The sequence below is a fragment of the Pipra filicauda genome, unplaced genomic scaffold (assembly GCF_003945595.2).
Source record: "Pipra filicauda isolate LSUMZ 115617 unplaced genomic scaffold, ASM394559v2 scaffold72_size3293161_pilon, whole genome shotgun sequence".
NCBI classification, from domain to species: domain Eukaryota; kingdom Metazoa; phylum Chordata; class Aves; order Passeriformes; family Pipridae; genus Pipra; species Pipra filicauda.
Window position 1 is genome coordinate 650807 of NW_024104898.1, and position 12696 is coordinate 663502.

At 37.2% G+C, this 12696-nt stretch overlaps 1 protein-coding gene across 3 annotated transcripts in view; it reads left to right on the forward strand.

Moving 5' to 3' along the window:
• Nucleotides 1-12696, forward strand: part of BIRC6 (baculoviral IAP repeat containing 6) — a 171858-nt gene that overhangs the window by 55187 nt on the left and 103975 nt on the right. The window contains exons 22-33 of one of the 3 annotated variants that reach the window (XM_027735004.2): nt 1254-1387; nt 2503-2649; nt 3166-3353; nt 3990-4304; nt 4676-4775; nt 5244-5458; nt 5642-5850; nt 6156-6502; nt 7544-7763; nt 8689-8822; nt 11281-11418; nt 12161-12288. In XM_027735004.2, the coding sequence (XP_027590805.1) occupies nt 1254-1387; nt 2503-2649; nt 3166-3353; nt 3990-4304; nt 4676-4775; nt 5244-5458; nt 5642-5850; nt 6156-6502; nt 7544-7763; nt 8689-8822; nt 11281-11418; nt 12161-12288 (2275 nt within the window). The remainder of the gene's footprint in view (nt 1-1253; nt 1388-2502; nt 2650-3165; nt 3354-3989; nt 4305-4675; nt 4776-5243; nt 5459-5641; nt 5851-6155; nt 6503-7543; nt 7764-8688; nt 8823-11280; nt 11419-12160; nt 12289-12696) is intronic. The other 2 variants (XM_039389497.1, XM_027735005.2) reach the window with 2 other exon arrangements.

The window sequence follows — 12696 nt, forward strand, 5'->3', positions numbered from 1 at the left end:
AACTGTAATTCTCACATGATCTGTAGCAATTATTGCCCTTTTGTAACATCATTCATCATTTTCTGACTAATTACAGTCATAGTATTTTGTGGCAAAAAAACACTGAGCTAATGTGGAAGCATTTTAACATTCACAGAAGTCTGGTATCTGTTCTGCCTTGCTGCTGGTGTTGTATTCATGTAGACATTTACACATTCATGACTACCTGATCAAAAAAGACATGTAAACACTCCAGCCTTCTCAGTCCCCTGTTGGGGTCTTTCCTCACTTGCTAAAGAAAAGAAGAAACTGCTTGGAGGCAGAGGGAAAAGGCAGAAGAACTTACTGGCCCTGCTGGTGTGTTTGTGGAAATATTTCATATTTCTTCTGTCTCTTGCCAGTCAAGGTGCAGAGTCTTGTTTCTCACTTTTGTACCTACACAGGTGTTCTTTCTTTCCTGCTTAATAATTTGGCCTGATTTCCATTTTTTTCCTCTTGTCAGTTGCTGGTAATAGGTATTGGTACACAAAACCAAACAAAAACAAACAAAACAAAAACAAACAAACAAAACCACCCCCCCCAAAAAATAAAAATAATAAAAAAAAAAAAAAAAAAAACATACACAACAAAAAACAACAAACCAACACTGATTTTGATACTACTTTGGATTTTCCTTTTTCTTGGCTTATAAAACCTTAATTGATTTGGGACCACCCTCTTACCTGAGTGATGGTTCTATGTTTTCCCCTGCATCACTGTCAGACTAAATGTTACGAGTTTTCTTCTGTTGAGATATTTATTGCAAGCGTTGATTGGTATACCTAGCAGCATTTCCTTTTAAATTTTTGCTTCAGTTGGAAGAACAAGCTGAGGTGGAATTTATTTTGCTGTTTTGGAATGGTACTGTGCTTTTATTGACTTCAGACAAATGTCTGATTTACCATGTGCAGGCATGTGTATTGTGGCTAATTGTCTAAGGCTTGTAGTTCTAGTTTCCATGTCTGAGTGTGATTGTGCATCATGTTTCCAGGACTACATCTTCAAAAGTATTTAGTAACAAAGAGTTACCTGTTTAGCATGATAATCTGTTTGAAAAGGCCATCTAATAAGTTAGTTTAATGAAGTATAAGTAAATGATAATTTCTAAGATACGTCAAATGAATAGTTTAGAATATAATAAATTCTGGTGATGAAATACTTGGCCTTTTTCTGTAAATTATTTTATATGAATTCTTATTGTTTGAATAGTGCTGTTTGTCTTACTCCATTTGCAGATATGGATTATATAGTTCACCTTTTGATCCAGTTCTGTTTGATCTGGAAATATGTGGCTCATCTTGTAAAAATGTATACAACAGCAGCATTGGAGTACAGTCAGATGAGATCGATTTGTCTGATGTTCTGTCAGGTACGTATGTTTAGCAGTAATCTGTTGTGGAAGAGCTGATAAATCTCTCTGTTATACTGTTTTCCCTCGGTGAAGATTTGGTTTTATACTTCCCATCTGTTTCATAGCTGTGCAGCCAAGCTGAAGTTCAAGATAGTCTCTTGCTTCCAGATATCTTCTACATTTCCTGTGGCCTTAGGGCAAGGAAAAAGTCTCTTTCTGGAATCTGTTATTTTCTTACCCTGTAGAATATCTAAGGGTAGAGATAAAACAGAAAGGCTACTCTCATTCCCTGGGTCAGAATCATCTAGTAAGCATCTGCCACCTCTATGGAGTAGCTTCCTTGAGATGTGTTATTATTCATTTAGACTAGCAACACTTACGGAGGTAGGGAAACCTAAATGAATTTTCCCAAAGTTGGGAAGCTGCTATATGGCATTCTTCTACTTACATATTACATGTTTGATGGGTATTTTTTCTGCTTCAGAGGCATTAAAATAACTTAAAAACATATTTGTATCTATCCTCTCAGGTTAGTTTGTAAGTGAATCTTTAGGCCATGGAATGTCCAAAGAATTAGATAATTTTTACCTGTCAGGAAATTCTTTTTATAGCAAGCATATTCATCCTTCATAGTGACTCCTTTCCTTTTCTTGTATACTATTGTCCTTCTTCCCATGTCTCCCTCCATACAACTGTGTGAACTTCTTAGGAAATTGATTAACAGTCTAGTTTTTATTCTAAATTGGTGTATGATCTTAGTTGGTCTGACAGTTTCTTCCTCTTCCTTTGTAGTAACATCAATGTATTTTTGTGAGCTAATTTGCTTTCAATGTAGAAAGAATAGAGCATCCATGTATAATTTATTTCTGGAATTAAGGTTAGACTACATTTCTACTGTCACATTTGATAGTTTGACTTATTAATATACTCTATTAAGATTTGGCAGCATTATCCTTTTTAAAATACACTTCGGTTTATGTTGTGGATGTGATAATGTTAAGGTTTTTGTTCCACAACATGAACTAATAAAATATGTAGGTTATGTTTAGCTGTCCCTTTCAACGCTTCATGACTTGAAATGTTGCTATCAAGAAAACATTGCCTGATTATGCAGATACATGTTTCTCTTTCAGGAAATGGGAAAATAGGTAGCTGTGCAGCTGCTGAAGGTAGTTTTACTTCCCTTACTGGACTTCTGGAAGTTGAACCTCTGCACTTTACCTGTGTTTCAACAAGTGATGGAACTAGAATAGAAAGGGACGATGCAAGTACGTTTACTGGTATATACAATTTTTCTTTTTTTCCTACTTAACGTTGTTCCACAATATATTTTTCATTGGACATAAAAACACTGTTTGACAAACAGATTGCCTGTAGTTTTGCAAGTGTTGAAGTGTTTTGTTTGTACATGGGTTTTTTAAGTAGTTGCTATATGTGAAGTTAAACTTCTTGGAGCTTAACAAACAAACTGGATTAAAAATTTATTAATTTGAATCAATTTGTTTCTGTCGGAGAGTATAACATACAAACTTGCATCTTTACCTTACAACCTTATGTGATGGAAGAATTCCGGAGCATGAGGTGGCTTTTCTGTAGTCCAAGTGTTGCATGTATGACCAGTGTGAATAATCTATAAGCCACATACTTTTTAAATCAAGATGGTATTACTTTATAGCAAGAACTGGATAAAAGGAGATATTTCTCGTTTTTACATTGCTCTGAACAATTAATAAGGAATTAAATGTTTTACAATTTCTACATACATGTTTTGTTTTGTTTTGTTTGTTTCATGCCAGTGAGTACCTTTGGGGTTACCCCAGCAGTTGGTGGCCTCTCTTCTGGAACGGTTGGGGAAGCCTCGACAGCACTGAGTTCAGCAGCCCAGGTAGCTTTGCAGTCTCTCTCTCATGCAATGGCCTCAGCCGAGCAACAGCTCCAGGTGCTGCAAGAGAAACAGCAGCAGCTTTTGAAGCTTCAGCAACAGGTTGGAGGCTATTTGGCTATATTTTAGTGCTGTCTCTAAACTTCGAAAGCTGACAAAGTAGTTGCAAAGCTAGTTGCCTTTTTTTTTTCTTCTTTTTTTCTCCATAGTGTATTTGAGGAAGGAACAGCTCTGCACTCTGGATCACTGTTATTAAACAAAGTGCTGAGAGTGTCTCCCATGCTGCTTTGGTCTTTCAGACTTGTTTTTTGTGTATTTTGAGGGTGGGTTGGGAGTTTGTAATCAAAACTAAATCTTAATGCGTAAGCATATCAGTCTGAATTTGAAAAAGCCCACTGAAATGAAAAGGACAGTTGCTGACACAGCGAAGTACCAGTCATAAAGCCGTTGTCAGTATGAGGCTTGGCTGTGTCGGCTCTACTTTGCTGATCAGTGGTAGGGGTTTTATTATTTTTTTGATTACTCCAGTTGATTACTCATGTTCCTCAGCAAGTGAGTCAAATTAAATAGAGTTTAATTTCTCAGCTTGTAGTTGGACATCTAACATGGCTATGTAGAAAGGAGCTTAGGTTTATTAAATCTAGTTGTATAATAAAAGTTGAATTAGTGGCTCAGTACTACTCCTGTGTTCACAAGCAGTATTGTCTGCTACATACTCTGCTTTCATTTTCCCCACAGAAAGCTAAACTGGAAGCAAAATTACATCAGACAACAGCGGCAGCGGCGGCGGCAGCATCAGCAGTTGGTCCTGTTCACAACTCTGTGCCTTCTAATCCAGTAGCAGCCCCAGGGTTCTTCATTCATCCTTCAGATGTCATTCCACCCACACCAAAAACAACTCCTCTCTTCATGACTCCACCTTTGACTCCACCTAATGAAGCAGTTTCTGCTGTTATTAGTGCCGAGCTTGCTCAACTTTTCCCTGGTTCAGTCATTGACCCCCCAACAGTTAACCTTGCAGCACATAACAAAAATACAAGCAAGTCTAGAACGGTAAGATGCTGTAAGCGTTACCAGGGTCTTAATTTGTACTTGAGTGCTAGTAAATACCTGTTTATTTGGGTGAAATGTGAAAACTATATCACTAAATTTAGACAATATGAAAAGGACTTAAGGAAGCAAGATATGTTATAGTACCTCGAATGGTTTCTCTTAATTAGAGCTATCTTAACTGTATAAGGAGTTATTAATTCTTTGAATATATTTTGATGGTTCATGCTCAGATCTAAATGTAGTGAGGTGTTGTCAAAATTGTACATATTTAAATCACAAGAGGTTTTCTTACAGTCTTTTGTAGAGAACAGCTCATTATAAATGCGTAGATTTTAATCATTTAATTTTACTGATGTTTTTCCACTCTTCAGAATCCACTTGGATCTGGTCTTGCTCTTGCAATATCTCACGCATCACACTTTCTTCAGCCTCCACCTCATCAGTCAATTATTATAGAGCGAATGCACTCAGGTAAAACCACAATTCCTAATAATTATTTTGACACATTTTCTATTAAGAAATGGAATATTTTCTGGGGCCTTACGTAAGTTGCTTAGCTACAGTCTCACTTGGCTTTCCAGAGAAAAGATATTTCTCAGTTTATATTCTGTCGTATCTGGAGGTTTAAGACCCAGCATTTGGTGACAATTGAAAAATCCTGGGGTCTTGGGGAATATGTTGGTTCTCTGGACAAAGCACCTGTTCTGAAATAGTGCATGAAAAGCAAAAAAAGTTTATTAAGTTGAAGCCAGAATTTTCTTCTCCAAGTGTGCAAGCTGTAGTGAGAGTTTCTGAGATGGAGCAGGTGGTTTTAGCCTCAAATATACAAATATACCTTTTAAACAATATATAAACAATGGCTTTATGGTTGGAGAAGTAGCATCTCTTCACTGGTTAGCATACACTGGTATTTTAGGCAACCCTGTGTTTTTCCTCTAGGAGCAAGAAGATTCGTGACCTTGGATTTTGGAAGACCTATATTACTGACGGATGTATTGATTCCCACTTGTGGAGATTTGGCTTCTTTGTCAATTGACATCTGGACTTTAGGAGAAGAAGTGGATGGGAGGCGACTGGTAGTTGCTACTGACATTAGCACACACTCACTTATTTTACATGACTTGTTGCCACCTCCAGTTTGCAGGTTTATGAAGGTAAAAACAGACTGCATACTCTATCTTTTAAAGTCTTGACATTTATTACTATGTGAACTTTCACTTAAGCTCTCTTCAGACCAAACTTTACTTGGCTATAACCTTTTGATGTGTTTTTGACTTGGTGTTTATTTTACCTGTTTCGTTACAATTGTGTTACAAAGTAGTTGCATTCTCTTTCAGATCACTGTTATTGGTCGCTACGGCAGCACAAACGCCAGAGCAAAAATCCCATTAGGATTTTACTATGGCCATACCTATATATTACCCTTTGAAAATGAGCTGAAACTAATGCACGATCCCCTCAGAGGAGAAGGTGAAGCTGCAAACCAGCCTGAAATTGACCAGCATTTGGCAATGATGGTTGCATTGCAAGAAGACATACAGTGCAGGTTAGAAGAAAAAGATGTGGATTTACCAGTTATTTTGATGTAAAACACTGCCATATAATAATGTTACAGGTCTTTTTTCTTCCCATTATATTCTTCAGACCAAAGAAAACTCTGCCTGTGTTGTAGGGTTGTTGCAGTGAATATCTTTGTAGCAGTAACAAAGACTGCACTGGGGTTTTTTTCAGTGTCTGTTTCAACAGTGCATTCAAAATGGACCAGAAGCTATCTTCTGGCAGGGTGACTGTCAAATATATTGCTGTTTGCTAATGTGTATTGAATTGTGTTCTTCGAATATTTCCCTTTAGGTACAATTTGGCCTGTCATCGGTTGGAAATTCTTCTGCAGAGTATTGACCTACCACCACTCAATAGTGCTAACAATGCCCAGTACTTTTTGAGAAAGCCAGACAAGGCAGTAGAAGAAGATAGCAGAGTATTTTCTGCTTACCAAGATTGCATTCAGCTACAGCTTCAACTCAACTTGGCTCACCATGCTGTTCAGAGGCTCAAAGTAGCTTTAGGTGCAAGCAGGAAAACTCTCAAGGAGCAATCTGATCCAAAAGAGTTGATTCAGATGTCATCCACAGAACAGTTACGCACCATCATTAGATACTTACTGGATACTTTGCTTAGTTTGCTTCATTCTTCCAATGGTTAGTATTTTTTTGAGGTTTTATTGTTTGTCATGTTTTAGAAACAATTTACAAGTATTTCTATTTCTTGAGCTATACTTTCCTGCTGTAAATCTTTTGAACTATATTTAGATGTAGAATCATAGAAATGTATAATTGCATTTGAGTTGGAAGGGATGTTAAAGACCATCTAGCTCCAACACCCTGCGATGGGCAGGGACATCTACTAGGCAGGTTGCTCAAAGCTACATCTACTATGATTTTCATAGCTGGTAACATAAGTGTACAGTTTCATCAGTGGCACCAAGCTGACTTAACCACTTCCCAAAAAGTATAGGAGAAGGTGTCAAGGTCCTTCTCCCTTTTCTGTAGTCCTGGCTCCATATTCCTTTGTTCAGATAGTCACGTGATCCTTCTGTGGGCTGATTCAGTTTGCTGAAGTAATAAAAAACTGCTCAGAATAGTCATGTTGTTTTCATAAGTAGAATCACCTTGTGGAAGGATCTGTAAGCATTGAAGCATTTGCAGCACTGGAGATTGATTAGGCAGTTAGAAGTGGGCAGGGGAAGCAGAAATTGCCTCAAGGAAGATGGTGGGGGGGAATTCATAAAACCAGTATCTCTACTCAGTTCATGATTTTTTAATATCCAGTAAAGGTTTTTATCTCCTAAGCTTGTCATTGAAAGAATTCTTGGAGAATTGAAATTGAAAAGTCTTAGTAGGAGTAGTGGGTTTTTTGTTTTGATTTGGTTTTCTTTTTGCTTTTTTTGCTGTCTTGTAATTTTCTGTGCCAGTTTGTTCTTAAGTGTGGTGATGGTTTGGTTTTTGCTTTGTGTAGACTCGGGGTGGAGGGTATTTCCACTGACATGGAATTGATTTGGTTTTGACCAAATGGCCTGGTCTTTGAGTTACCTGCAAATTACCATCTCCCCATGTATTCCCTCCTTTCCTCCTGTGCCATTTAGTCAAATCCTAGTCATTTAAAAAACTTAATGCAAACTTTTTGTTGCTATGTTTTCGAGTCATTGTCTCTTTAAACATAGTTGCTCTTTTTTCTTAAAGGACACTCGGTTCCCGTGGTTCTGCAAAGTACTTTTCATGCTCAAGCTTGTGAAGAGTTATTTAAACACCTGTGTATTAGTGGAACCCCAAAGATACGATTGCATACTGGCCTTCTGCTTGTTCAGCTCTGTGGAGGAGAAAGGTGGTGGGGTCAGTTTCTCTCAAACGTACTGCAGGAATTATACAATTCAGAACAACTTCTCATTTTCCCACAGGACAGGTAAGATATAAGTGTATATTGATAAGTTACCTGTGGATCACTGAAGTAATTTTGTTGTTCATAACTTAACATTGGAATTGACAAAATATGACTGAAGGATACTTATCCATAATTTTCATTGATTTAAGAAATAGACCCAAAAAAGTAGTACAAACGATAAATGTCTGATTGCAGTTATTTATTTCACCTATTTGGTGCTTGCACTACAATAAGTTCCTGGTTTTCCTTACTTGGAGATCTTTGCATACCTAGCAGGATTGCTCCCAAGTGTCAAAACCGGCGTCCTCCTTTATCAAGTTTAAATGTACCCTCATCATAGAGCTGCTCTTCTGTTGCATTTGGAAGTAGGTTTGAGACTGGAAGGCACACTGTTAGCATTTAATGCAAAAGATTACACTGAGATAAGAGAAGCATGTGTAGAGTTGAGCACTGAATGTTAGATGTATTGGTTATTTCAGATTATTGATTGAGGTCTTTGATATTTTAAACATTAGCATTTTGTTTTAATCAGACATAGTTGCTGTTCTGTGGCTTTCTACCTTCTTTGGACAGCAACATTTATATTTTCATATTTTTTTTAAATTAATTAATTTAAGGATATAAGAATACATGGATTTAATTATCTGTCCCAGCTATTCAGTAATATGTAATAGCAAATGAAATGGATGAGATCTTGTTTTGGGTGTGGAAGGCTCTGCTGACCTCTTGAGGGTGAAGGAGAAAATGTTCACCCTAAAATGCTGCATTAACCTTAAAACAATAGGACGTGAAATCCAGTTCGCTTGCTGGGCCTCAGTACTGCTTTCTGTAGCAATCTGTGTCTCAGATGAAAGACTGGGACGATATTGTTCTGTAAGGGGTGTTTCAGAATATTACTGAATCTGAAAAGGAGATAAAATCTTAAATATGTAAATTTTATTTTTAGGGTCTTCATGTTGCTTTCTTGCATTGGCCAAAGATCGCTTAGCAACAGTGGTGTTTTAGAAAGTTTACTTAATCTCCTGGATAACCTGCTGTCACCACTGCAACCTCATTTACCTGTGCACAGAAGAACTGAAGGTAGCCCTCTAATTTGGGAAACTATTTTCATATTAATTCTAAGCTAGAAAATTGAGAGACTAACTCACAGTTTTTGGTGTAATAAAAGAAGAAATTGCTTGTTTACTTATATTTCCAAAACACAGTTGTCTTTCAAAATGTGATGAATCTTCTTGTTCTTTAGGTGGTCAAAGAGATTCCTCCCCCATCCCATTTAAATCTGAGCAAAATCTATTTGGTTGATTTTAGTTCAGTTAGGAAGCTTTGACAGAGCGTGGGGAGCATCCAATGTGTAGACAGCTCTAGTGGCTCTAGTGACTTTGGAATTTAACGTTTTGGAAAGAAATACTCCTTTTTGCTCATGAGATCATTTCTAAGTTTCAAGCTTTTGAGGTGAAACGCAGATATGAAGACAACTTTGTTAGGTGTATCTATATGGTTTCTGCAAGCTACATGGGGTTTTTTTGGTGATTATGAGGAATTTACATTTTTTTGACCCCCAAAAATTACTGAAATTATAGTCTTCGAACTCGATTTTCTTTGGGTGTTTTCTTAACCACCCCGAGGTTGAACCAAAGTCTTACTTTTAAAAACATCACACTGTAGGCTACTTCATTTGTTTTGTATATGTAGCGGAGCCTCACAGAAGATACATTGTTTAAAATTCTTAGCCTTGTGAAGTCCTTAGATACCAGCTGAGACTCTGTCCTTTTACTTTGTCTCCTGATGTAAACAAACATACAGCTGGTGTCAGAAGCTGTCCTATTGCTTTCCACTGGTCTACCCTGTACTTTCTCTATCATGGCCATATCCTGCTATAGTCTCTAACTAGTTTGAGGCAAACCCAAGCTTACATCTCCTCTACCTCTGTTTGCACTCTCCCCACAGCTTCCAATTCCTTTCATAGCTCTTGCCTTACTAGTTGTCCTCATGGAGGACTTTAGGAAGCAGAGGTAACTGATACTTCAGAGCTTTGTTTGCTGGTCTTCCAGCTTCCTTCCTCCTGGACAGTACAGGTGAGTACTAGGGCAATATTATGTGTGGCGGAAGCATCAGGTATGGCAGAAGAAATTCCTGTTTGAGAACTATCACACATAACTAAGGGTCAGAGGGTGAAAACTTGTCGGGGAAAAAGTCAAAAAACAAAGGACAATCAGAGTGAGAGGTGAGTGTTGTGGGTGGAGAGAAGTTGAAAAGTTTGAGAGACACTTGGAGGGAGAGAAGTTGAGAATTTATTTTTTTTTTTGGTGAGATATGAAAAGAAATACTCTTGTTTAAAGTCAAGTATGAAAAGGTATGTACTTCACTCTGCAGCAGGCTCCTCTCTTTTTATTCTGCCAACTAGAAAGGTGTGTAGTAGTCACCACTGCTACTCATTTCTGTTCTTGCAATTTAGACCTGTTCCTGTTCAGGTCCTGTTATGGACCTACCTGTTCGGGTTCTTCCTCTGCCTGCTTGGGGTGGGCTGTTTTCTGTCAGTGTGGTCAGGAAACTGGAATTAACAGGTCGGGCTGCATCCTATTGCTTGGATGCCAGCTACATGTGATTTTGGACAAGTCGTTTCTGTGCCTTAGTTTTCTTGTTTGGTCTGGACTTAATAATAGTTTGAGTTAATTAGACTTTTTTGAAGTCAGTGCATGAAAAGCACAGAGTAGTTAAACGTGGCTCAGCACGCTGCACAGATATGAAAATGTGCATTAAACCTCTAGTGCTGGTGTCCTTGCTGTATTGACATTATGCAGAAGTATGCCATTTGCATAATGACTGTAATTAAGTGGTCATTATTTGTAGGTTTCTGGTCTTTGTTGAGCACTCATGAGTTCACTTTAGAACTGTTCATTTAGACTTTTACACACACACAAAGGACAATGTGCAAGATCTGGTTTTTTCCCTTCTGCCCGTACAAAAACACGGCATTTGAAGTGTGGGACTGGAGTAGGCAATAGCCAGTCATTAATGCCATCAGCGTGGTTAATCTAGTCTGAACTCAGTCTTGGCTTTCCTGCATCTTATTCAAGTGGCTACGTGGAAATACACTAATAAAGGAATAAAACTTAAGGTATTTGTGTGCACGGTTCTAACTGCCTTGTTGAAGCCCTGGTTGATGGAGAAATTTCACACTATGGAATTTGAGACATCTGGTTTATGTGCTTTAATGCAAATAACTGTCATTGTGCATTTTGTATTTAGGAAATTTAGACATATATTTTTTGACTTTTTTGAAAAAATGCTGCTTAATTTTTAGCTTGAATAGTAGAGATGAGGCTTTTGACTTCTGACTTCATCAAACTAAGAGAACAGTGACATTTTGTTTTGCATCTAAGTTTTGTGCTGAATGTTTGGTTTTTCCCCCTCATTTTTGAGTGCTCAGATTCTTATCCTCTTTAAAAACAAAAAAAAGAGGGGGGTGGCCTAGTAAAGTATGTGTGACATTTATTATGGCTTCAAATTAAGGCTCTCAAATCTGTTTATTTTGAAGGAGTTTTAGACATTCCCATGATCAGTTGGGTTGTAATGCTGGTGTCCAGACTACTGGACTATGTAGCTACTGTTGAAGATGAAGCAGCCACGGCCAAGAAACCTCTGAATGGAAAAGAGAGAGAACGATTTTTGACAGGTATATCACACTTATTATCAAAACTTGCTTCTATGAGTATTGCTCTAGGAACTGTTCAAATAGTAAAAATGTATTTTCAATTCACTTGAAAAATGAAATTTTAAAAATGGGTTTTATGATAATTTTATTTGCACTCTTATCTGCTTCTTTGCATTCTCTTCTCATTAGAAATACAATTTCTTTCATTTTTTTAAGGAAAAAAAAAAGCAGGATAGATTTTGGGGTTGTAAAATGTCTGTATATTGTCCTGTGGCTGTGGACTGTACAACTGAGAGAGTTGAGACACTTTTTAGTGTTAGAAAGGGCAACAGTATGACTTCACACTGTTTTGGTATTTGTATCCAGTATTTTTAAATGCATTTTTTGTTTGGTTTGTTGTTGTTATTGTGCTGATTAGGTATGGTTTTCTTTGAACATCTTTTCTAAAAATAAAAACATAAAGTTTTTATGTTATGGAGCTGTTCAGATATTTTTATTTAGGACAGTCTTGCTAACCTCCATATATGTTTTAAGAATAATGAAAACAACATGGTACCACTGCATTTTAAAATCACACAGAAATATTACTGTCAGGGGTGATAGTTGCATAACGCTACGAGAGTTACATTTTGTTTGTTTCGCTAGTATTTAGTTTATTGAGATGCTAACCATTGCTGAAACACAAAGACTTTTCTCTGGAGTTAAGTGAGATTTAATAAGATGGATTAATATATCCTTTTTTTTTTTTTTCTATTTGCATTAGGAAACCAGTGGAGTTTTATAAACAATAGCCTTCACACTCAGAGTCTGAGCAGATCTACTAAAGGCAACAGTAGCCTAGATAGACTGTATTCCCGAAAGATCAGAAAACAGCTTGTGCATCATAAACAGGTGACTTCCAGCACGGTAGTGGCTATTTTCACATAAGTATATATTATTTACAGGATTTGTCATTTCTAGAATGAACAGCTTTGGCCTTGGGACTCATTCAGCCTTGCTTTTGCATTGGTCTGGTTCTGTAGCTAAAGGCTGCCTAACTTCTTTGACATTTGTCTTAAACCATGGGGCATGGGATCTACTGGAAGAACAAATGTTGGAGTGTTCTGTTGCACTCTGTGGCCCATATTAGACAATAAATATAATGTACTTTCTAAATATGAGTACACCTGAGTGCAAGTACCTAAACTGTGATTTAAAAGTATTTTAAAAGCTCAAGTTACAATTCAAACTGAAGATTGCTATCATATGAACATATACTGATCCTTTTAACATCTTATTGCTTAAGTTTTCATTTATTCC